Source organism: Ursus arctos, unplaced genomic scaffold, assembly GCF_023065955.2.
Source record: "Ursus arctos isolate Adak ecotype North America unplaced genomic scaffold, UrsArc2.0 scaffold_6, whole genome shotgun sequence".
Classification (NCBI taxonomy): Eukaryota; Metazoa; Chordata; class Mammalia; order Carnivora; family Ursidae; genus Ursus; species Ursus arctos.
In genome coordinates this window covers 29991481-30018701 of record NW_026623078.1, presented here as the reverse complement: position 1 = coordinate 30018701, position 27221 = coordinate 29991481, and the positions used below count along the sequence as shown (strand labels likewise).

Here is a 27221-nt window from a genome sequence, read left to right as displayed (position 1 = left end):
ACAGGATTTCCTTCTTTTTTATGGCTAAATTATATATATATATATATATATATGTATATATATATATATATGCACACACACACCATTCTTTATCCATTCATCCATTGATGGACATTAGATTATTTCTACTTCTTTGCTGTTGTGAATAAAGCCGCAGTGAACATTAGAGTGCAAAGTCTCTTTGAGATCTTGTTTTCAGTTCTTTTGGATAAATACCCAGAAGTGGTGCTTCTGTTTCATGTGGTAGTTCTTTTTATAATTTTTTGAGGTATCTCCATACTGTTTTCCATAATGGCTGCACTATTTTACATTCCCACTAACAGTGTACAAGAGTTCAGATTTCTCCCTCATCAATATTTGCCCCCCCTTTTTTTTTAAGTAATGGCCATCCTACCAGGTGTGAGATGATATTTCATTAACATTTTGGTTAGCATTTCTTTGATCATTAGTGATGTCAAGCATCTTTTCATATACCTCTTAACCATTCATATGTCTTCTTTGGAAAAATGTCTATTCAAGTTCTTTCTTTGCACATTTTAAAAACCAGATTATTAATCTTTTTGTTGTTGAGTTGTAGGAGTTCTTTATATATTTTGAGTATTTTACCCCTTAAAGATACATGGTTTGCAGATATTTTCTCCCATCCCTTAAGCTGCCTTTTCACTCTGTTGATGGTTTCCTTTTCTGTACAGAAGATTTTTAGTTTGATATAGTCCCAGTTGGTCTATTTTTGCATTTTTTGCCTCTGCTTTTGGTATCATATCTAGAAATCATTGCCTAGACCGATGTTATGAAACTACCCTTCATTTTCTTCTGGGGGTTTTATGTTTAAATCTTTAATCCACTTGGAGTTGATTTTTTGTGTGTGTATGGTGTAAAATAAGAGTCCAGTTTCATTCCTTTGGTTGTGGATATCCAGTTTGCCCAACACCATTTGTTGAAGATGCTGTCTTTTCCCCATGGTGTAGTTTTGATACCATTGTCAAAGATCACTTGACGATATGTGTGTGGATTTATTTCTGGGCTTTCTGTTGTGTTCCATTGGTCTATTTTTATGCCAGCACCCAGTGTTTTGATTACTTTAGCTTTGTAATGTTTCAGAATCAGTAAGTGTGGTGCCTTCAGCTTGATTCTTCTTTCTCTAGATTGATTTGCCTATCTTGTAGTTCCATATGAATTTTAGGATTTTTTTTTTCTGTAAAAAATGCCAGTGGTATTTAGGTAAGGATTGCATCAAATCTGTAGATTGTTTCAGCAGTATGGACATTTTAATAATATTAAATTTCATAATCCACGAGCATAGGTTCTCTTTTCAATTATTTGTGTCTTCTTTAATCCTTTTAGCAGTGTTTTATAATTAACAGTGTACAAATTTTCACCTCCTTGGTTAAGAGAATTTCTAAGTATTGTATTTTTTGATGCTATTGTAAATGGATTTTTTTCCTAGTATCTTTTTCAGATAGCTCGTATAGAAATGCAGCTGATTTTTGTGTGTTGACTGTATGTCCTGCTACTTTGCTGTGTTTATGTATTAGTTCTAACAGTTTGTTTGCGGAATCTCTTGTGTTTTCTGCATGTGAGATCATATAATCTGTGGACAGACATAATTTTACTTCTTTGTTTACAGTTTGAATGCTTTCTATTTCTTTTTCTTGCCCAGTTCCTCTGGTTAGAACTTCCGGTACTTATTGAATAGATGTGTCAAAAATGAGGATCCTTGTCTTGTTCCTATTCTTAGATGAAAAGCTGGACTATATTCGTGAAGTCTTTTTCTCTTGCAGTATGAAACCTCTGATGTCCCCTCTCAGAGGAAGGAGTCTTCAACATGTACAAGGTCAAATGGAATGACAGTGAATTTAGTAGGGTTCTGTTTTGTTCTGTCTGATCTCTGTTAAGTTTTCTGCATTTGTTGATTTAACACTCAGCTGCTGGATTCCACTAATTGCTGGCTATAGCCCTATTGTTTTCTTGGGGCATAAATTGCAGCCATTCCGATCCAATTAAGTTTGGATCCCTTTTCAGAATAGTTTCTGAGGCCAGTATTTCAGGTTTTGACCCCAAGAACACTATTCTTGGCTGTCTCTTTCCCTGGTTCTTTCTGGGAAACTGACACAGGTTTGCAGTGTAGCTTCCTGCTGTTTTCACGAAGTTAGCAGACTCCTGTGAATTGCTAACCACCAAAATCTCCAGTGTTTTCAAGAGTGCCCTTAGGCTTAAACTTCCCCACAATCCATTTCAAATAAAGTCATTTCCTTTGGGAGAGCTTACAGCTCTGTTCTTATGGACTACCTCATCCCCTGGGCATAATTTCTGAGTCAGTGCTCTGGAGTGGGAATGGGGACAGTGGTCACTTCTCTGAGAGTGAGACCCCTGCTTTATGACCAGAGTGTTGGGCAGGGGAGGTAAGCTCTGTTGCTCTTGGCTTGCCTTTCCTGACATGAACCTCCCTCCTCTGAGCAAGCTGAGGAGAGGGGTGTCAGTTCCCAAGTTTTTTCAGCCTGCTGTGCTTGTGTAGAGCCTTCACTGTATGAGTGGTAGCTGGATGGAAGAAGAGGTTGCCCAACTTCATGGCTGTATATATGAGGAATAGGTTTTGCAGCTTGGAGCTGGGGGAAATGAGCTATTTTAGTAGTCTTCCCTTTCTGGTGAAATGCCATATTTCTTGACAGGAGATTGAGGAGAAAGAGAGCCCCCATCAACGTCTTCTTAGCTGCTTATGGGGAAGGAAATGAGTGATGGCTCAAGTGCCATTGATTCTTGTTCTTACTGAGATTTGTTAGATTTTCTTGATTAATGACTCAGTGTAATGACTTCTGATGCAAAACCTGGAGTTAGGCTAAATGTCACGGGTTAAGGGCATGGTCTCTACAAGACTGACCTCACTTCAGATACCAGCTGCTATTGGAGGGTTTCTAGGGCCAATCCCACTTCTGACCAACTGTTCGTAAGTTCAAGGCTTCTCATAACTCTTTAGATTTGATAATTCACTAGAATGATTTACAGAATCCAGGAAGGTCCTATACCTAAGATTACAATATTGGTGTAGCAAAAAGGATACAAATCAGAACCAGCCAAGAGACGTATAGGGTGAGATCTGGGAGGCTCCCAAACACAAAGCTTCTGGTGTCCTTTTCCCAGGAAGTCAGGATGCATCATCCTCCCTACACATGATGTGTAATATGCACAGAGTATTGCCAACCAGGAGGGCTCCCTCAAGTTTCTAGAGTTGCCCAGAATTTTTATGAGTTTTCATTTTATAGGCATAACTGATTAAATCATTCATTGGCCATGAAGTTGATACCAGTCTCCAACTCTCTTCCTCTTTTCAGAAATTGGCCTGATATCATTTGATTCAAAGCTCCAACCATCTAATCACATAGTTGGTCTTTCTGCATGGCCATCACCCATCTTGAATCATTTTGTTAGCATAAACTCTGATGTGGTCCAGTGGGTACCCCATGAATAACAAAGACACTCCTATCACTCAGGAAATTCCAGAGATTTAGAGGCTACCTCCTAAGAACTGGGGACAGTCCAGCCAAATTTTTTATTACATGGGAAAATGTCTTATTTGCTGTATGCACTTAGAACAATGTCCAGAAACTTAAAAAAGTTTTTTAAAATTAATACTCTTCAGTTATGGTTGTTTGATAGGTGTGGGTTAATAGATCTCCTCATGTCATCTTTTGGAAATAGAATGCCCTACTCTTTTTTGATTAATATTTATAAGATATACCTTTTTTCCTTTTCCTTTTAACTTGCCTATATTATAATACTTGAAGTTTCTTTTAGACAGCATGTAATTGGGTCATATTTTTAATCTACTCTGTCAATCTCCTTATAATTCATATATTTAGGTCATTTATATTTAATGTAATTATTGGTATGTTAGGGTTTCAGTCTGCCATTTTATTTTTCCTATTTGTTCTTTTTTGTTGTTGTTTTCTTTTTTTCTTGCCTCCTATGGGTTACTTGATCACTCTTTGGAATTCCAGTTTGATTAGACTGTTTTTGAGTGTATCTCATATAGCTTTCTTAGTGGTTACCTTAGGTACTATATATATAAAACTTATCATAATGTCAGTTTACTGATATTGTTATTTTACACTTTAGAATAAAATATAGAAATCTTACCTCCCTTTTTATCCATTTACCTTTCTTGTTCATAATTGTCTTAAGTGTTTCCTCTATATACATACATACGTACGTACATACGTACATTTATTTATTTGGTAGGCTCCACATCCAACGTGGGGCTTGAACTCATGGCTCTGGCATTGAGAGTCACATGCTCTACTGTCTGAGCCAGCCAGGCACCCAACCAAGCACCCCTCCTCTATATACATTTAGACTGACATCAGATAGAAGTATAATTTTTGCTTTGTCTGGAAAACATAATTCAAAAATCAACACAAGAAGAGAAATTCTAGTATTTTTACCCATATTATTGCTTAGAAGATGTTTCTTCTTCCTTCTTTGTGTTCTGTGGTTCCTTCTCTTTTTGTTTCTTTTCTACTAGAGGATTTGGTGTAGCCATTCTTTTAGCATGAGTTTACTGATGAAAATTGTCTTAGTTTTCCTGTATCTGAGGATGTTTCATTATCCCCTTGATTCCTAAAGTATATTTTTGCCGGTTATGGAATTCTGGGTCAATAGTACTTCCACTCCCCTCCCCCTCAGCACTTGATAAATATTGTGCTATTTCCTTTTGGCACCCATGGTTTGGGATGAGATTCCACTGTCATTTGAATTGTTTTTCTCAGGTTAGGTTTTGCTTTTTTCTGACTGCTTTCAAGATTATTTTTCTTTGTCTTTAGTTTTTGGAAGCTTAATTATGATGTGTTTTTTGTGGATTTTGTTATGTTTATCCCACTTGGTGTTCACACAGCATTTTGAATCTGTGAGGTTTATGACTCTTTTCAATTTGGGGCATTTTCAGTCATTATTTCTCCAGTTCTTTTTCAGCCCCACCCTCTTCCTAAAATCTAAGCACAGATTTTAGATCTTCTGTTATAGTCTCACTGATCCTTGAGGTATTCATTTTTTTTTACTCTGTTGTTCATATTGGGTAATTTCCATCTTTTTAACTTTCTCTTCACTAAATTTTTCTTCTGTTCCTTCCATTCATTTGAAGGAGAAACCATCCACTAAGGGGTGCCTGGGTGGCTCAGTCGTTAAGCGTCTGCCTTCAGCTCAGGGCGTGATCCCAGCATTCTGGGATCGAGCCCCACATCAGGCTCCTCCGCTGGGAGCCTGCTTCTTCCTCTCCCACTCCCCCTGCCTGTGTTCCCTCTCTCACTGGCTATCTCTCTCTGTCAAATAAATAAATAAATAAATAAAATCTTTAAAAAAAAAAAAGAAACCATCCACTAAGATTTTTATTTCAATTATTGTGTATTTTAGTTCCAAAATTATCATTTGGTTCTTCTTTTTATCTTCTGTTTCTTTGCTGAAATTTTCTATTTGCCAAAGCTTTCTGTTTTACCATTGTTTCAAGCATGTTTCTACTTGCTTAGTTGAAGCATTTTTATCATGGCTGCTCTAAAATTTTCGTTAGATTCTAAAATATTTGCATCTTTTGATTTTTTTCTATTCAATTTGAGATCTTCATGGTCCTTGATATGATTTGCAATTTGTGATTGAAACTTGGACATTTTCATATTATACTGTGAGACTCTGGATCTTTTGTAAACCTGTTTCTATTGGTGTGTGTGTGTGTGTGTGTGTGTGTGTGTGTGTGTGGCACCACTTGGCATGTGGAGTGAGGGGTGCCACCTTGTTATTGTTAGTTGCAGGTACAAGTCCAGTTTCCTCCTTCTACCTCCATTGATACCCAAGGTGGCGGGCTCTTTATTATTGCTGGATAGGATGGATGTACATTCTGGCTGCACATAGTCTTCATTGACACCACAATAGAGATAACCTTTTCACTGCTAGTTGGTGATTAAAGTCCTGACTCTCTACTAGTCCTCTCCTGATGACACTCTAGCAGGGAGAGGAAAGAGCGTCTCATTACTGCTGGGTGAGGGTAGGGTAAATGTCCAGGCTTTCCTGTGATCTCCACTGATACTATAGGGTGGGGTCCCAGCTCCCTACTAGGCCTTCTCTAATGCTACCACAGTGAGGGTGTTGGGGAGTCTTATTATAGCTTGTTGGGGGTAAAAGCTTAGGCTCCCAACTTGGCCTTTGGTATCATGGGTAAGAGGAGGACAGCAGTTTTTTGTGTGTGCTTGGCTGAACTAAAGTAGTTTTTGTCTAAGTTTTCTGTCTTGCTAGACTATTCAAAAAATGAATTTGTTATTTTTGCAAGGCAATTTTTAAAATTAGGTGTTACTTAATATTTATATAATTCCAGTCAGTTCATTTTTATTTATAATATTACAGAATCATTCACAACTTTCTGAGTAATACATAGACTAATTTGTAATAGATTAAATCATAATTTGTATCACATAAGGAGAATTAAAAGAAAGTGTTGCATGGATTAAGTTCTTTCATCCCAAAGCTATGTTTTTTTCTGTTATGTTAACCTAATACTTGAAGTTACTTTCTCACCACAAAGAATTATGATGCTGGATGAGCACAGAACGTTATTTTTCAATGTCTTCCTAAATAGTAGTTTCACAATTTGAATCTTTTTTCTTTTTTTTTTAAAGTAACTTCTGCCTGGCTTCTATCTATCTTTTCTATTATTATGCTACTTGAGTGAGACTCTGGTTCATTGAGCCTAGAAAATAAGTTTGAAATGAAAAATAGGAGACACCTCATATTAAGTTCAATATCTTGACAGTTTCTTTTCTCTGTTCTGGTGTTAAAATATTCAAGATTCATTTGCACAGAACTTGAACATACAGATGCAAAGAATAATAATTTTTGGTTTTATATTTGTTTTACTGATTGAATGGTAGTTACACATGCTGACTTCAAAGCCAGATGCCTAGTTGCAGTCCCAAGGCTTGCCACTTACTGGCTGTAACTTTGAGAGGTCACCATGACCTTACTGTGCCTCAAGGCCTTCAACCGTAAAAATGGAGATAATAGTAATTCCTGTGACAGAGGGTCATTGTGAGGATTACTGAGCTAATACATGCAAAGCTTGCTTTCCAGTAAGGACTGTGTGAGTTTTATCTATAATTATTATTGTTTTATGAGCTGTCTGGAACAGATGCTTGGGGTGCTAGCAGGGGAATAGTGTGGTGCAAAGTGCGGGGCTGTTGCAGTAGACGGCTATTTCAGTATGTGTTTCTTCCTGCTGAGAGATTGGTCGCTTGTATCATATGGAGGGCTTATCTAATCCGTTTTTCAGTTGTTCTTTTTTTTTTTTTTTTTTTTTTTTTTTTGCAGTTTTAAGGAAATAGTCACTAATGGATTTTTTCTGTGAAGAAAAATAACTAATGATCTTTATTTTATCAGCAACATTTTAATGCCATTTAAATAAATGAATAATTGAACACAGCTCATTATCTTCACAAGCTGCTTTCAAACTTCATTTTTAGTATAAGTTTGTCTTACTCAGTAGAAATATTCACAGTTCTGTCTTTACTGAAAATGTTGAGCCTTGAGCAGCTTTCTTCTACATAAGCCAACTGAGACTTTATTAAGGTGAATTGTGAATTTACTCACCATACTCAGGTCTTTATCCTTTGTCATTATCTATTTCTAAATTTTCTTTTTTAAAGAAAAAAAAAAAAAAACCAATTCAGCTCCTGGGTTTGAAAGCTCTTGACTAGCCCCTTTCCTTCGCTAAGATAGTGGACATTTGTGCAGTGGAACAAGCTTTCCAAAGGCATTTCCCAGTTCATTTAAAATTTGTTTTTAAAAAAATTCAAAAACACCTTTTGTTGCTGTTACTGTTTGTTTTTAGCTTTTTAAGGAAAAGTTATCATTTATCATTTTGTTGTTCCCCTCCTCCCCATTGCACAGCTGAAATAATGAAGGCACAGTCCCCCTGAGGTATGCTGGGTGCTGTGTCACGGGCTCCTGTCAGGCCTCTCCCTGGGATCCCACCTTTTGTGGCTCACGGCTGTGCTAAGCTCTTTTCCCTCTTGGTACTGTGCTCACCAGAAGACTTTCCTACCTTGCCAACAAGTTCTGTCAGTAATTTAATTCATATGCATTCACCAAGGTAATGACTTCACATATATCATGTTAAATGTAGCCCCTGCCCTCCCAAAAAAAGAAAGAAAAAAGAGAAAAGACCAATAAAATGCACAAATTAACAAAATTAGTGCTGTCCAACTCTAAGGGCAAGAACACGGTTGGTTCCCCCAACTGATTTAAGTTATGCTTTGTGAGCACATTAAAATATATCATTTTATTCATTAGTTCAGTAATGACATCTTTTTCAATGTAGCTGTTTCTTTAACAGAACAGCTATAGTGTCGTCTGTAATGTGAGATGTGATCAAATGTTTGCTGATTAAGAGAACTTTACCTTCCAAGCTGATTCTGAAATTGACCTTAAAAAAGAAACTTCTGGGGTGCCTGTGTGGCTCAGTTCGTTGTCTACCTTTGGCTCATGTCATGATCTCAGGGTCCTGGGATTGAGCCCCACGTCTGGCTCTCTGCTCGGGGTAATCTGCTTCTCCCTGTCACTCCCCCTCTGCTCTCTCTCTCTCTTTCTCTCAAAAAAATAAAATATTAAAAAAAAATAAAAACAAACTTCTGACGAGTTATTAACCTGTTTTATTTTTTTCATTGTATTGCTTTTAGCCAACATTTTCCCTTTTTAGTTTGATTTGCAGAAGAATTTCTTTCAAATTTTGCATTAATTGGTTTTTGTCTCCTCCTAAATAGTTTATACTTGACTTACAAATTAGGCAGAACTAGGGACCCTTGAGCCTCAGCTGGAAGACAGGTTGATACTGAGGTGTGCGGAAAGGGAGAAGTGCCACCCTGTTCCACTGTATCTCAACAACAGGACAGCAGAAAATGGAGATTCATTTATTTATTTTTATTTTTAATTTAAATTCTCTTTAGTAAACATACACTGTATTATTAGTTTCAGGGGTAGAATTTAGTGATTTATCTGTTGCTCATTACATCAAGTGCCCTCCTTAATGCCCGTCACCCATTTACCCCATCCCCTACCCACCTCCCCTCCAGCAACCCTCAGTTTGTTTCCTAGAGTTAAGAGTCTCTTACAGTTTGCCAGAAGCGGAAATTTCCAAGATCCAATCAGCCTAGTAGCTAAAGAACATGCAGATGGATTGACTGTCCGTGCACTCCAGGAGGAGGACCATGGTGGTCCAGTGGTTCCTTCTTGGCTGCATATGTGCTCATCTAATAAATGGCCCTGAGCTTCCCTGGGAAAGAAAGAATACCAGCCTCTAGGCCAGAGCCTGGAAGCCAGGGACTCTGCATTAGGCAGAGGCCGTGGTCAAAGCTGCAGACTCAAGGAGCAGGCCCTGACAGTGCCAGCCCTGCTTGTTCTCAGGGCCACATCTAGTGCTGGTGCCACTGTCCTTCCTATCTTGATGTCTCAGCAGGATCTTGTTCTAGGATCTCTGTACTGAGGGAGAGGCCCAGAGCAATATAAAAGTGCTTTCTTAGGGGCGCCTGGGTGGCTCAGTCGTTAAGCGTCTGCCTTCAGCTCAGGGCGTGATCCCAGGGTCCTGGGATCGAGCCCTGCGTCGGGCTCCCTGCCCCGCTGGGAGCCTGCTTCTTCCTCTCCCACTCCCCTGCTTGTGTTCCCTCTCTTGCTGGCTGTCTCTATCTCTGTCAAATAAATAAATAAAATCTTTAAAAAAAATTTTTTTAAAAACCCAGTGCTTTCTTATAATTGGGTTTTTCCAACTTTTTAAAGCTGTAAAAGTGGTACAGAGGGTTTACATGTACCCATCAGTCAGCTTCTCCCAATGGTGACATCTTACATAATTACAGTACATTAACAAAACTAGGAAATGGATACTGGTACAATACAGTGAAGTCGAATATAGACCTTACTTGGATTTCCTGAATTTTCATAGAGATGATTTTTAAAAATCATTGTAAGACTGATAAATCATGTTGTCGTTGCTCATGCTTTTCTCAGATTTAGATTTCTGGTTTTGAAACAGCAGTCCATTTCCCAGGTTTTAAGATTTTTTGGAATTATAGTTTGTTTCTGAAACTTTAAAGATAAGGTTTATTGAGCAGATTAGAATGATGACAAGAGACGTTACCACCATCAGGACACACAAGGGAAATTCAGTGAGCAGCAAATGCTAGCAGGGTGGACTTACCTTTCTTTATCAACAGGAAGATGAGCCACATAACATATTTATACCCGGCCACCACTTAAAACTGTGGACAAGAGATTTTAAAAAACAAAACTCATTGGGAATTAATTTTGCCGGTAGCAACCAAGCAACTTCTCAGACAACCAGTTCAAAAAATTGAGGGGTGCTTTAAAATAATTGGTGCTAATCAGGAAGCAGAACAGGTAGCACTAAACAAAATATTCTTTTATTTTTTTTTTTAAGATTTATTTATTTATTTTAGAGAGAGAGAACGGCAGAGGGTGAGGGTGAGGAGCAGAGGGAGAGAGAGTCTCAAGCAGCCTGTGTGCTGAGCGTGGACACTGACACGGGGCTTGATCTCCCAATCCTGAGATCAGGACCTGACCTCATACCAAGAGTCGGACGCTTAACCCACTGTGCTATGCAAGTGCCCCAACAAAATATTCTTTCTGATCAGAGAAGGAATAAAAATCTGAGGCATCAGCTTTCAAAACATACACAAATAATTGACTTTATTATTAATATTTGGTGAATTGTCCATGATGGTATCTCAGGAGAAGCAGAGTCTACCCACATGTGCTAAATTTCAGTCAGAGGAACCTGCCATCCCACCAGTCTGCTCCTTGTCTCACTTAAAAAATTATTTTATGTGGATTATGATTTTTTTGTTATGTAAAACTCACTGTGGCAAAAGGAGACCTGAGTAGTATTAGGTATTTGAATATTTATTTAAAAAAAAATTTAGTCCAACAGTTTTGTGACAAAAATTCAAAAAATTCAAAGCTTTAATATAAAAAGTGACAAACTGATTTTACGAAGAAATAGCTATGTATTCATTCCATGGACTTGCAGAGAAATCCTTCCTCATAGACTGGCTTTAACCATTTGCACCAGTGTAATAACATCATCTTTCGTACCCTACATTATCTTGGCTTGCCCTGTTGTTCTGATACCATGATACCACTTAACTACTCATTAACACTCATGTTCTTCAGCCTCTCTCAAAGAGTTAGGACGTTATTGAACATTGGAAGGCACGGTTCTCCTGAGTTTGCTTATCTGCACATGTGATAAAACCTCTTAAGAGATCTTGATTCAAAATGTCCTGTGCAGCTCTTCCACTAAGGACTAGAGCTCCACGAAGAGGCTCCGGGAGGTTCTGCGTGAACCAGAGGGTTCGCATACACACTAGAAAGAAGCACAAATCTAATGGGAAAAACATGTAAAATGGGCACAATGGCCCAGCCTTCCTCATTTTGTAAGATGTCACAGTTGCTGGCAAGTTTGGGCTTTCAAAGTCCTGTTTGAACATCCATATGTTAGGGAGATTTTGGCGAGGCAATCTCTGGAGTGTTTAGGGGCACCCACGGTGACATGGATCAGCCCTAGAGTCGACCCCGGGCTAACCCCAGGCACGGAGTTTAATTCCTGGATTAAACGTAGGTGTTTGGAGCTGGCCTGGCATTGCTCTTAGCTCCCTACTTGTTCTTTCAGGAGGCCATTTAATGTAATGTTCAGGTCTCCTGGCTCAAGAGACAGACTACTTGGAGTCATATTCTAGCATTGGTTTGTACTATCCATATGACCTTGGCTGAGTTCCATGCTTCAACTTTTTCATTTCTAATATAGAGAAATAAAAATGCCCATTTCATCTGGTTGTTGTGGGGAATTAAGTGGGATAATTTCATTTAAAGGGCTAGCATAATGCCAGTGTTGTATCTAGAGTGTAGCTGTGTACACTGGTTACAGACCAGTAGTACCAACATGAGAGTATTAAAGGCAAAGTCAAGGACAGAAGATAGATGATGGGAAAATGGGTTAAGGACATCCTCGGAGAGAGCTTGAATATAGTAGGATGTAATAGGCTTGAGCAAGGGGAATACATTTGAAGTCCATGAGCAAAACTGACGTCCAAACTAACAGAAAAGAAGGCACAGGCCTAAGGTGGTTACATGAGTTTATCCTGCACAGTAATTAAATAAGTGTTAATCAATATAACAATGAAATATTGTAGTGCCAATAATTATTTAGAATAACTAAAACCTGTTTCAACAGAAGCATGAGAAAACAGGTCTAGTCACATACTGCTACTAGAAGTATAAATTGGTAAAGCTTTTCAGGAGGCCTAATTGGCAAAATAAGTTAAAGTCCTTAAATATGTATAGCCTAAATTACTCTTTGATTCTACTTTCATGTCTTTACCCTACTGAAAAGCTACTTAAATTTACAACAGGAAGAACGTAAATGAATTGTGACCAATGCATACACTCTGTTACCAATATTCAAGTTAAAAATCATTCGGTAGTTGACCACCGAAATCCACATGTGTCTTTACAGTCTTTCAACAACTATTATATTAGTTGAGCTCTGTAGAAAGGAATCTTCTTTATTCATGAAGAAAAGTCAACTCAGGCTTTACTGTAGAATAAGGGAGCCTGAACTCTGCATGAGTTCTTACACTGTGATGTAATGCCTCTCTGGAGTGTTGAGGGAGCAGTTGTGTTGCTTTATAATATTGTTATTGGCAAGCCCATTACTGCTGTGTAATAACAATACTGGAGTAATGCTGTTAGTTTCTTGATTTCTTAAATTGAGTGTAGAATTTAGAGTCATAACATTTAAATTATTCTTTAAATAAGAATTACATATGGTATTTATGCAGCTCGTGAAGAAACAGAAACCAGTAAGACATCTCACTTATCAAATTGGCAGATATTTTTACAACTTTATTGAGGTATAATTGGAAGTATAATAAGCTGCACAGAATGTCTATAGTTTGATCAATTTTGACATATGAACTGTTTTTACTTACAGCACTTCTGACACCAAATATATGAGGATTTTTTTCTCCCATACCAACCAGTTCTCCAATATTCCAGACACCGGTTGGGTGTCATACAGTTCAGCTCAATTCTGACACAACCCAGAATTCACATAGACCCCCCACAGATCAGGGCTCAGTCCCACAAGACAGCCCCACTCAGATGCCAGTCACAAGTTCCATGCCACCACCTCTACTTCTCACCAGTTGGCTGTCAATTTAGGGAGTTCCCACAACCCCTCCTCAAATTGGATCATTTGCTAGAATGGCTCACAGAGCTTAGGCAGATGCTTTATGTACTATTCACTGTTTTTATTTATAAAGGATATAAAATGAACAGCCAGATGATACGGTACATAGGGTGAGGTCCGGAAGGCTCTGGAGCACAGCAGTTGGCATTGGGGTGCACCACCCTCCCAGCACGTGAATATGTTAAAAACTCGGGCGCCCTCCAAGCTTCATCATTTAGGGATTTTGTATGGAGGTTCCATTACATAGGCAAGGTTGATTATATCAGCCAGTGGACCATCTCTAGCTCCTCTCCCCTCCCCAGGGGTCCGGGGGTGGGGCTGAAAGTACCTTTTTTCTTGTTTTCGTATTGGGTATTTTTTAAAAATCTTCTCACTTATCCATACAGAAAGCAGAGGCAAAGATTGTTTAATAATAATATCCAATACCAAAATAGGAAAAAAAGGCACTTTCATATATTAATATAGGAGTGTGAAATTCTTACAGCTTTTTTGGAGTTGTATCAATTTGGAGCAAATTGTTAATGTCAAAAAAACCTAAAATGCATATTGTTTGAACAGCAATTCTGCTTCTAACTTAAGGAAATGAATTTTCTTGTAAACAGGGATTTAAAAACAAAAATGTTCATTACTATGTTGTTTATAATTACAAAAATTTGGAAACAAGTTAGATGTCCAACAATATGGACTTGTTTAAGGAAATAATTCATATAATGAAATATTATGCCTTAATATTAGTAGTAGAAGTATATTGTTTTATAAACAACAGGATCATATGGTATTCCTATGTTTTAACATTTTTTCAACTCAACGACAAAAAAGTTCATACAAGAAAAAGACTAAAAGCGTATCTTCAAAGCAAAATGTTAATAGTAGTTTCCTCTGATTAATGAGATTTGTCTGTATTTTTCTGATGTGTGTTTTCTTTTAATATTTTTTATTGAAATTTTTTCCTGATTATAAAACTAACACAAAGGCATAAAGTCAGTCCATAAAATCCATAAAATAATTTGAGCTAAATTAAGAAAAAAACTGTCTTATGTTTTGATGCTATCAGGATAAAGTCTCTGGAGCTTGGCCCCTGCCTGCCTCCACCTTAACCTTTTGCAGTTCCCACCTCTCTCTTCATGCCCTGGTGCTAAGGAACTGCCCAAGGTTTTCTGGCACACTCACTCTGCTGGTCCCTCCCCGCCTTGGTCTCTCTGCCTTCAGTTCTCTTCCTCCTTGGCTTTATTCTTCTATATTCTCTGCTGTCAGCGTCATGTCCACGAAGCCTTTCCTGAGCTCCTAGTACTTCTTTCCCATTCCCACTGCTCTCTAGATCCATCTTTACTGAGGCGCCTACCATGTTATATTATCCCTTTCATTTTCCTCCCCCAACAGACTGAGCCTGACTGGGGATCAGGACCGTATTGGTTAGCACAGTGCCTGGAACCTCTCAATAGGAGAGCTTAACTATGTGTGTGCGGGTATATGTGTAACTGCACAATAGGAATAAAGATGTGATGGGATCAAACAACGTGGAGTGTTGGAAGAAGTGTGAATATATCTGCATAACTGGAGCATGGGATCTTCATGAAGAATTTAAAAAAAATTTTTTTTTAAGATTTTATTTGTCAGAGAGAAAGAGCACAGGCGGGGGAGCTGTAGCAGGTTCCCCGCTGAGCAAGGAACCTGATTCGGGAGTTGATCCCAGGACCCCGGGATCATGACCTGAGCCGAAGGCAGACGCTTAACCGACTGAGCCACACAAGCATCCCTTCATGAAGAATTTAGATGAAAATAGAAATATAAGGAGTAGCCAGATGATTAAGGGCTTCATATGTCATCCCAAGGAGTTTGGATTTAATAGTATAGTGATGGGAAGCCAGAAAAGACGTGAAAGTAAGAAAATGGCTAGCCTTAGCATTTTTCAAAGTGTTAGTTGTTATTAATGTTATGTAAAACACTAGGATATAGAATTGTTGAATCAGTATATTATACACCAGAAACCAATATGACAGTGTATGTTAAGTATACTAGAATTAAAATTAAAATTTTAAAAATTGGATAAAATAAATTTGTGAAGTCCTGGGTTAAACCAAGTTGAATAGATTTTTGTTCTGAACTTCTCAGTCTTTACCATGCTAATGTGCATTTTTAATCCTCCAAAAGGTAAGGGTGTGTGTATGTGAGATCATTTGCGTTATTTCCTAGGTTTATTTATCATGGAACACTTTTATTTGGGGTTATGTTATAGACATTTGGGGAAATGGACACCAGGGAGACTAGCAGCAGTGAAACCTTTTTTTAAAAGATTTTATTTATTTGAGAGAGAGAGAGCACAAGCAGGAGGGGGGTGGCAGAGGAAGGAGCAGATTCCCCACTGAGCAGGGAGCCCAATGCAGAGCTCCATCCCAGGACCCTGAGATCATACCTTGAGCTGAAGTTAGACGCCTAACCAACTGAGCCACCCAGGAGCCCAGCAATGAAATCTTTTAGTGGTTGTTACAGTAGTCCAGGTGAGAAACATGGAAGCCTTGAATCAGAAAGTTAATGGTAGGGGAAAGGGAGGCAAGAGCATGAGAATTAAGTTGTGTCTGTCAGAGCACATTCTCCAACAGTGGTGATTTCTCAATAATTTTAAAAGATAGCATGATTTGAGATTTGCTAATATCTGATCCAAAGACATTAGAACATGCAGTGTGAAATGCAGTTTGAAACATCTCTGAGACAAATGGTAGTCAAAGGAAAGGGCTTCTTTTTTATGTTTACAACCCCACCAACTGATAACAGAGCCCTAGGCTCACTCCTCTTGGTATCAGAACCTGCCCATAGTCTGGCTTGAACTCACACACTTGATGATGAAGGGACAAATTCTAGAGTGGATATGGTAACTGCTTATGTATTGGAGAGTCGGAGATGGTTGTCAGAAGTGTTGGTTGGACAACTGAGCAGATAGATGGTATCATAATGAGATGAACAAGATAGGAGACTGTGCTAGTTTTGGGAAGAAGATACTCTATCACTTTTTGAAATGTTCATGAGTTAGAGTTGTCTGTGGGACACCCTTATGGGGAGAAGAGCACCTGTAGGCCATCAGGTGTATGAGTTTGTACCTCAGATGATTTGGACTGATTCAGCCTTCATTTTACTTACTATTTCTCAATTACTGCATATGTTAGGGGTTTCATGTCTCTTTATGAGATGATAAAACATTAAATTGCAGGTTGAAGACCCAGCACATTCCTGATCGTTTTAAACTTCTGATTTGGGAATATTGAAGCATGTTATTCACCTCTAAATTGAGGCTGCAGTTGCCTCAGCACCATAAGGAAGTTGCTTAATTGACAGTTTCTTACTGCTTTGTTACTAAACCAAGTAAAATCATTAAGTTAATAATGCTGTAACATGTTTCTATTTTAATTATTTTAAAGGTAATAACAATGTTCCTTCATTTTATTTATAGCTCCAAAAGGAATTCTTCATTTGTCTCCTGATGTTTATCAAGAGATGGAAGCCAGCCGCCACAAAGTAATCTCTGGCACTACTCTAGGCTATTTGTCACCCAAAGATATGAACCAACCCTCAAGCTCTTTCTTCAGTATATCTCCCACATCGAATAGTTCAGCTACAATTGCCAGGGAACTCCTAATGAATGGAACATCTCCTACAGCTGAAGCCATAGGTTTAAAAGGAAGTTCTCCTACTCCCCCTTGTTCTCCAGTACAACCTTCAAAACAACTGGAATATTTAGCAAGGATTCAAGGCTTTCAGGTATGAATTAAAAGCAAAAACAAAAACAAGAAAACAAATTCATTAGCCCCAAATCCTTCATCTCTATCCATCAGAAAGTTCATCCTTGCCTGCTAGTGTGACCTATATGCCACTTACATTGTAAAGTATTAGGAACACAGAGGTCAGAAAAAAGAGAGCCATATGCACGTGCCTCATTTTCTTTTATTTTCATTCTATCCATTCATCTTTTGCTGCCTGGCTCTCCTCCATTTTCCTTCTTCTTCCTCTTATTGTTATTATTTTTTTTTTGAAATATTTTTAATTTTCTGTTCTGTCTTCCAGTTGGTCTTGGTTGGGTGCATTTAACTCCTCACTCTGTCTTCCACAAACAAAAATTCTGCCTTCATACATTTGCTATTAGTATTTAGCACTAAGTTCTCCCTCATTTACAATAAGGCTGAGTTTTTCAAATGATGATTTTACTTCATAGCAGTTTTGAAGTTGGCATTCTATTGCTAGTAACGATTCAGGTATACCATGAAGGTACAACATCCTAGAACTCTATTTTAATCTTAGGAGTTAATTAAACACGGTTTTAGAACAATAATGACATGCTTTCTAGTTGTTTGAGGCATAAAAACATGTATTTGTTGTAGCGGATCATGTTTTGAACTGTCTAGGGTAGCACCTGTCATGGTACTAACAGTTGTTTCACGGTCAGTCTGACTCTAGCTCACAGCTCACTGAACTTGTGTATATGAATTTGGGGATGGAAACTTTTTCCCCCTATTTATTCTTTGTTCCCTTAAAAAAAAAAGAAAAAACCAAAAAAAACCCCACCCAACAGTCCTTTCTGGATAGAGCTTTTAAAAGAATTGTTAACTCTAGGAAAAGGAGATACCCGTGTTCTGATTTCTTAGTTGCCTTGAAACTCACGTACTGAACTGTAATCGCTGACCGGACTGGATGAACAGCCGTGTGCTCATGCGTAGAAAGAGTGTGCTGCACCCTCAGATTTCACTGTTTTCATCCCCTTTTCCATCTCAGTCTTATTCCTTAAGACCAAAAACTGTAATTTCCTTTAGAAATGCTCTAGAAGCTCTGTATTGTGTAGAATGATCATGTATTTATAAATATTTTACAAGTTTAGATATAAAATCAGAAAGAAGATCATGTGTTTTGGCAGGTATTTTGCATGGTTTTTTTGTTTGCCTTCACAGAAACCCGATTCTTTCAAATCTATTGCCAGGTAATCGTTAGTGTTTTTAATTAGATTATTAACATGAAATTGAAGAAGCTGTTACCAATTATTGGCTCTGTCGTCTGAAATTTTAAACACTTAATTTAAAGTTAAAATTTTAGAATTTGTGTTTGTTGTTTACCTTAAGAATGACAATAAATCACTGTTTAAAATAAAAAGACCTCGATTCATACAGTTAAAGTACTGGAAAAAAGCTAATAATTTAGTTCTATAATCTGCACACAATGAACTAGAAATAAACTGTGATGAAAAGAAATTCACTGCTTATTTACAAATCTAGTTATTTAGAAATGTCTGAGAGTAACACTGCATTTTTATAGAAACAAAGCACAAAATACATTCAAGCTCTGAATTGATTTTTTTGCTTGGAGATGTTATTACGGTAGATGTGATTTTGCTGCCAGAGGAGCTACTTAACTTTTTAAATTTGTATTTATTTGTTATTTCTTGGTGTTGATAACAATTATAATTTTATAATTACTTTAGTCAAAATGTAGAGTCTGTTTCCCCCATTATTGGGCTGACTGCTCAGACCTCTTTTTAAAGCTTATGCTAAAATAATATGCTCTTATTTATGGACAAGTTAAACATTTCCAAATTTGTGTACTGTGATTTTTACATACTAATGAATATAAACAGATGGTTTTAAAACATTACTTTGCTGCTTTGGTGGGACGAGCTTGGTATTGATGTGAAATATTGTGTCACTGGTAGATCGCAAGCTGCAGCTGAGCAGTGAACAGAAGCTTTGTGGGAAATGGCTTAGTGTCCTATCAGGCACAGAGCATATCTTCATAATGTCACAGTAAAAGGTTCTTTGTAGTTAAGAGTTTTAAAGCCTATTTCTTTATAGGTAACTTTCTCAGGTATCTTTACCTGGTAGAAAAACATGTAGACTGTTTCTCTTTCTTAAATGTTTCAGTTGGACTGTAGTTTAGAAATTATAGGGCCAGGTTGTTATGGATTACATGCTATTCTGTTATTTTTATTTCTGGAATTTAAAAACAATAAATTCTTCTTCTGTGTTTCTAGGTTAGTACTTTTTTTATTTTGTTATTGTACACTGAATAGATATTATTGCTTATTGAATATTGTATAAACCCTTCTTTGGCCTTCCTTGCCCATTGAAATTTGACATAAGCCTATCCGAGCCATTGTATGTGACAGCTATATTGTATTACAAAGTAAAAATATATTAGTGTACTGAAAACTAAGTTGTTTTAACTTTTAAATTTTTTTCATTACCCAATCTTGAATTGAAATTTATAAATTATAGAAAGCTTATTTGCTCACTAGAATGTAGGTATTAAGCTCACATCCTTTGCTTAAATCTACAAAATAATTAAAATTATTATACAATTAAAGTTATTAATAAAGCTGACTTCACAGAGCAGAATGTGACTGCACACTTGCACATTCTTGGAAATTCTTTCATCGTTGCTTGGGCTCACCTAAAGTTTTTATCTTATTTTAGATGCAAGCTTTGGATCCCCGTCATAAATGAATATGTGTCTCTTTGAAGTTTTATTGAGTGCATTTTAACTATCCTCTTTTAGAACCTGAATGTTCTTATTGTTTTATTATTTTTTAGAAAGAGAAGTTTTATGTCAGCAGTTCTGTGAGCCTTAGATTTTGTCCAGCCCAGTCAGTATGCTTCTATAATTTCAGCACTTTTCACAAAAACTCATTTGAATTATAGTTATACCAACGTGTTTCAAGGTTCTTTGTTATGTACCTTGATACTCTTTAATGCCAAAACTATTCAGCTTTTTAAAGACAATTATTACGGCAGAGACATTCTTGAAATGCTGTACATTTGAACCAAAGTGGAAGACTTTGTTCTGTTGTGTTATAATTTACATTATTCTAAGTTTTAATATCATTAATATGCTTTACCATACTAATGATACTAGAAATTTAGATTCGTATAATTAGATAGAGGCAGTTCCTTTGTCTTTTGGTTCTTGCACCAGTTCTAGTGTATGTGTAGGGGTGGGTTGGTTCCCACACAGCACCAAGTAATTATTCTCTGAACACCAGCAGGGTGTCTGAGACTTCAACTCAGTTCTGATACTGTCTCCATGGAGACAGCATCAGATCCCACAGGTCAAGGGTTCAGTCCTGCGAGACCCCCACCTCCCGCCAACTATCAGATATCAGTCAAGCCCAGGTTGCTATCTGTACTTTTGACTGACCAGCTATAAATCAGAGGTTCCCCCAGCCTCCTCCTCAGGTTCAATTAATTTGCTAAAGCAACTCACAGAACTCAGAGAATTGTACTTACTAAATCACCAGTTTATTGTGAAAGGGTATAAGTCAGTACAGCTGGATGGAAGAGATGTCTAGGGCAAAGTATGTGGCTGGGCCACAGAGCTTCCATGCCTTCTCCTGTGCAGCACTTTCCCAGCATCTCTATGTGTTCACCAACCCAGAAGCTCTCAGAACCCTGTCGTTTTGGGCTTTTATGGAGGCTTCATTATACAGTCATGATGGATTAAATCATTGACCATTGGCAACTGAAGTTCCAACTCCCTCATCAATTTTTGGCTCCAGTGGCAATCAGCTCCCATCCATAGATGCTTTCAAAAATCACCTCCTTAACATACAACTCTGTCACTTTCAATGCTTAGGAAATTCCAAGGGTTTGAGGAGCTAGTGTCAGAAAAAAGGGTTGAAGACCAAATATATATTTCCTGCAAATCATAATATCACACTTTATTTAAATGAGTCATTAGAAAAGTAATTTGATTGGAAATGAAAATGAATTCTTTTGGCAAATTATCCTTTCTAGACGAATTTAATTTCAGTTTGCTATTCTATGTCCCTTTCTATGATTATCCTCCATTGAACAGTGTTGATTTTGAAACCTTCAGAGTAAAATATTATAAACGAGGGTTTTTTCCCACATGAAGAATATAAAGAAACAGTTGTTGTCTTAGTGCAAGCATAATCAGTTTATTTTTCAAAATCAAAGTGTGTTTCATAGAGGAGCTTTTTATTATTGTGTTTTAGATATTAGTGCCATTTCCAGCAAGGTGAAAATGTCAGTAGAAAGCACTGAAATGTCTACTTAAATTAAAAACTTTCTTTTCAAATACAATTCAAAGTTAATACATTTCAACAGATATGTCTCCTTTTGTGATGTTTAATATGATTATAGCAGGCTTCTCTTATAGTTATAAGCTTCTTTTAAATATTTGTTTAACATATATGGCATATAACAGTTTAACAATATGACCTTAATATAGATTACATTGAAAATATAGTACGGAAGGTAGCTGGCCAATCTGAGAATCAGCCTTTTTTCTTTCCCTTTTTTACATTTCCCTGTACCTCATTTTTTATATTCCAAATATTTATCATCAAAGTGGCTATTTGTAGCTTTTTTTTTTTTGAAGAATGAGGGATTCATTTTTTTTCAAAGAGCAATATAAATTAAACTTTGTAAGTTTCTAAAAGCAGAATATGGAGAAAGAAATCATGCATATACATATACTCTCCCACTTAGAAATTTTCTTCCCCAATTTTAAATTTATCCTTGAAACATAACACTATGTCACTTCTGAGCCCAAATTTTCATCTACGCTGTTACATGAATGGCTGTATAAAGTGAAGAGAAGTTATTCAGAGTACAGTGAGTAAAACACATTAGTGGGTTTGGCATGGGGTCAACAGATTGTGCTCTGATGTGCACTCACTCTTGAAAAATCCCTCTTGAATTTGGCCTTTACTACTTTCTAAAACCTTGGAGAGCTTGGTTTGGTATTTGAACTTTCCCCAAGGCTTGGTCTTACTACAGTGACCCTAAAACTCAGGTTTGTTCTTCAAATGGGCAACCCGAGTTCGTGCAAACTGACTTACTATATTTTTACCATTATATTTGACATACTTTGCCAAACTCCCAAAGGTATGCAGACTACATGTAACATAACTGGGCTTCTGTAAAAACCAGTGGAATTACCAACTCGTTTTGCTGAAATTTCCAACTCTATAGAGAAAAATTCTCGTTGGAAGAAAGAAATCCTGATGCATATAAACATATACTGTGATTAGTAACGATAATACAGGTAAGAATCAAGCAAGTCTCGAGTAGAATAGTCCATTATTACTGCATGAACTGTTCAGGACTAACTTCACCCTAAATCATTGCAGAGTATAGCCTGGAACTTAGAAGGACATAGACATTCATCTTAATCCTTAACGTACCAGCACACACATAGTAAGACACATAAGATAGTTCAAAGAAAAGGTAATATACAAACACAGAAAGAGGCTTTCCTACCACAGTGACTTTGATGTGGCTCTAAAATGAGCCACTGTGGTACAGAAAAAAAATGGCTGTCGTTGTGTGTCTTTCCCTAAGTAGAAATATCTGTAGCTTTCTGTTTGCATCAGAAGAGATTTCAGCTCTGCATAAGAATTCTACTTGGAATCATTTGAAAATGAAGTCTTTGAAGAAAAAGAAATGATTTTTCGTCTAAAAGTGAACTACATTTCCTTTTGCTACAAAAGGTTGGCAATGATTTAATTTTTACTTAGTGACCTAAGATTGATTTTAGTACCCATCAAGCCTCTTCATGTCCGGCTAGTAGTAATATACCAGTGCTCATTCTAAGTCATGTTAGAATGATCTATTTCCCTCTCTCTGGCATTCAGCTATGTCTAAGATTTTTTTTTCATTAGTGACAGTGGTTAAAATTTCATGTGTATTCTCTCCTCACCCAGGACAATTCTTGAGAGAGAGAGAACAGTATGTGGAATTACTGCACAGAAAGGATTTCTACACACTGAAAAATTAACATAGCAGGGTCATGCTTTATATCAGAAATATATGGGTAAACAAGGAAATGAAAATGACATTCGTCGACTCATTATATATTAGATAGCGATGTAGGCATTATGTACGTTATCTTAAGACACAAGCAGAAATGCCTGGCACATTTTTGCTTTTTTGCTACACATCTTTATTTTATTTTAAAACAAACTATTGTATAGTGTTTGAAGATTGATCCCTGTAAGTAGGACTGTAAGTAGGAGTAGGTGATGGTCCATGGTCTTCTAGATATGGTTTTGGTTTAGTCATAAATTTCATTAATAAATTTATTTAAGCCCTCATAAACAAGTCTGTTATTTAAGAATTCTGACTGTCTTGAGCTGGAAGGAACTGGATTTTATTCCGACATAAAATTTTATTATGTAAATACACATTTGAGGGACTACACAAGTAAAAACATCCTATTAGTAATATAGTTTACTCATTTCCCCATGCAGAATTACTAGTTAATTTTAAACCCTGACAGATCTTAGGTCTGAAAAGTTCTGCTATCTTAACTCGGTCACATCAAAAGGCAGCTTTAACTGTCAGAGATAAGGAATATTTGAAAAACTTTCAACATGTTTTTATCTATATTACTGTCATTTTTTTAAAGTATAAGAAAAGTCCAGAATCAGGTCCTAAAATGGGACATTTGAAGAAACAAGGACTACTGTTTGAAGATGACACAGTGACAGCTTGAATACATCTTACTAAGAGAAAAATAGATGCTATATTATGGACGGTCTTCAATAATTTCAGTATATAAAAGAATTAGATGGATATGAAGTTAAGCGGGCTGGAGATGTGAGGCCATTGAATACTGGAATTGATTTAACTGAAGGACAGGAAGTGGAGCATCTGCGTATTCACTCTGGGCCAGTACTCATAAGTACCTGCACATGCTATGTGGTGTGCCAAGCACTGGGCACAGGAGGAGCTATGATCAAGTTGGGGACAGACAGACAGGTAAATAAAACCAATATGTGAAAGGTTGGCCAACACCATAAATTAGTCCCATCTCCAGGGGTGTTTGAACATTACACAACAGTTTGATAAAAAACAATTAAAGATTTATAGCATGCTGCATGAAATAATGCATGTAATTCTGCCCCCATAATAAAGGTAACCTGGTAAGTGTTCACTTGAGCTGTGGTTAGTCACGTCAAGAATCACAAATAGGAAGTGAACAGCTCTGACTGAAGGAATTAGGGAAGAATGTATAGCAGATGGGACATTTGAAGTAAGTTTTAAAGAGCACATAGAATTTTGAGGTGAATAAGAATTGCAGGCAGAAGGTGAGCACCGAAGACATAAAAGGACATGGTATTTCAGAAAATGCTTAGAGTCAAAGTGGCAGTGGCTTGCAGGGAGACTGAGAAGCTATGTGTTGCTGGGAGTTTGGATTTTAGCTGTTAGGCAGAGACCATGGAGTTATTTTTGAAAGGGTACTGACATTGGTTTTGTATTTTAGAAAGATAATTGTGTCAGCAATACAAAGCATGAACTAGACAAAAGAAACAAGATTGGTAGCAAAAAAGACTAGAGTGGTTTTGAATGAATCCAGGAGAGAAGTAACAAGATTGAATTAGGGCCGAGCTGGTGGGTATAGAGGAGTTAGGCTGAGGTACACTTGTCCAAGGTACAGCTGAGAGAATCGAATGATCTCTTGTGCTGGTTTTTACGGGGACGCTTTCACTAGCCTGTTCCAGGTGGAAGCAAGATTCACATATGTTGAAGAGTAAGTAGAGACTATTTGAGGATATAGAGACTATTTTTTCAAGAATTTGTGAGTGAAATAAAGTAGGATAATACGAATGTGACGTGTTTTAGGCAAGGTTTTATGTTAGAGGGTAGCTTAGAGGAAGTTGATGGGTTCCATTTTAAACACGTGGAAGTTGCCTGCAGTAAAGTTGTGCAGTAGGCAGTTCTAAGTGCGTCTGGTGATCGGCAAGAAAGGATAGGACACACAGTTTGGAGAGTCATCTTTATATAGATGTAGTTGAAGCCTAGAAGTAGTTAAGTTTATGGGGCGCCTGGGTGGCTCAGTCTGTGAGGCGTCTGCCTTCGGCTCAAGTCATGATCTTGGGGTCCTGGGATCGAGCCCCACGTCAGGTTCCCCGCTCAGCGGGGAGTCTACTTCTCCCTCTGCCCCTTCCCCTGCTCATGCTTTCTCTCTCTCTCTTAAAAATCTTTTTAAAAAAACAGTTAAGTTTGACCAGGGAAAATGAGTAACAGCCTAGGAATTCCCTATGAATATTAACGATGTAAAGGGTTCATTTATCCATTAATTCAGCTGAAATATATTGAGCACTTGCCATGGGCCAAGTAATACTTCTTGGTGTAGCATAAGTGACAGTCCAGGTTTCTGCCCTCATTTAGCTAACATAAAAATGGGTGTGTGGGGGTGGAATGTGGAGTAGGGAAAGGGGACATCCAAACACATATGATAAATTCAAATGGTATTAATATCCTAAGGTAATAGTTGCTAGGAAATTAATTGTGAGATTAGTTATGATTATTTACGAGAAATATATGCAAGAGACTTCATGTCTCCAACTGTCATGTCGAAGATAGCTGTATATTTTTAATGTTTTAATCAACCTTATTGAGCTATAATGACATACAGTAAGACACAACCATTTTATTATACGGTTTCGAAAAATGTGTGCAAACATGTGACTGCCACCACAATCAAGATGAGGATATTTCCGTTGCTGTAAAAGTTTCCTGGTCCCTCTTTGCAGCTTGTTTTCCCCAACTCCCCATGGCTCTAGGTAACCAGGTTATCCTCTTGTCACTAAAGATTAGCTTTGCCTTTTCAGGAATTTTGTAAAAATGGAACCATACAGTATGCACAGTTTGCATCTGGTTTCTTTCACTCACTATAATGTTTTGGGGATTCTTCCATGTTGTATATATCAGTAGGGTTTTTTGTTTGTTTTGTTTTTGTTGTTTTTTATTAAGTACTAGTCCACTATATGGATATATACCACAAACTGTTTCTCAGTTTATGTGTTGATGGACATTTGAATTGTTTCCAGTTTGGTGCTATTATGAATAAAGCTGTTTATGAATATTCATGTATAAGATTTTATGCAGACATCTTTCTAATTCTCTTGGAAAAATTCCTTGGAGTAAATTTGCTGGGTCACATGGTAAGTGTACATACAAATTTGTAAGAAACTATCAGATTTTTTTTTTCAATATGCTGTAACATACTACATTCCTACTAGCAATGTATGAGGGTTCCATACATTGATATGATCAGTCTTATTCAAATAAGAATACAGTGGTATTTCATTTATATTTTAATTTGTATTTCACTAATGACCCATATGATGAGCTTCCTTCCATGTGCTTATTGGCCAATTATAGATCTTTGTGAAATGTCCACATCTTTGTCAAGTTTCTAATTGGGATTTTTTTTTTTCTTATAGAATTTTAAGAGTCCTTTTTATATCTCAGTGTAAGTCCTTTGTGTTACAAATATTATCTCCCTCCCAGGATGATCTTGACATACTCAGTTTCATCTGTAAAGAGCCTATTTCCAAATAAGGTCACAAGCAAAAGTATGTAGAGGTTAGGACTTGGACATAAGTTTTGGGGCTGTTGTTGAACTCACTGTATATTTATTGCTTTCATCAAATTTGGGAAATTTGGGGCCATATTTACTTTGAGTAAATATTTTGCCCCCTTTCTTTCTTTTCTTCTTCTGGAACTCCATTTACATATTTTTTTAATATTGTCCACAGATTCCTGAGCCTTTATTCATAAAAAAATTTTTTTTCTCTGAACTTTAAATTGTATTATTTCTATTGATCTATAAGTTCACTGTGTGTCTTCTTCAGTGAATTTTTTTTTAAACTTTGGTTATTGTGTTTTTATTTCTTGAATTTCCATAAGGTTCTTTTTGAAGTTTTGGTTTCTCTGCTGACATTTCCTATCCATTCATGCATTATGCATGTATTTTCCTTTATATTCTTGAGAAGAGATAAAATAGGTGCTTTAAACAGCTTTTCTGCTGATTTCAACATCAGATATATTGGATTTGGTCTCTATTGATTGCCTTTTCACTGGAGTATGAGTCACTTTTTCCTATTGATTCCAGGTCAAATAATTTTGGATCGAATCCTGCCTAT

The 27221-nt window shown here is 37.1% G+C and overlaps 1 protein-coding gene across 37 annotated transcripts in view; it reads left to right on the top strand.

The window, feature by feature from the left end:
• The window catches only part of STAU2 (staufen double-stranded RNA binding protein 2), a 313412-nt gene that overhangs the window by 175516 nt on the left and 110675 nt on the right, over positions 1-27221 (top strand). For 36 of the 37 annotated variants that reach the window (XM_048212633.2, XM_026495883.4, XM_026495882.4 and 33 more), the window contains one exon: positions 16737-17044. In XM_048212633.2, coding sequence (XP_048068590.1) covers positions 16737-17044 — 308 coding nt within the window. Of the gene's footprint in view, positions 1-16736; positions 18425-27221 lie in introns of those variants that run through there. The other variant, XM_057307914.1, reaches the window with a different exon arrangement.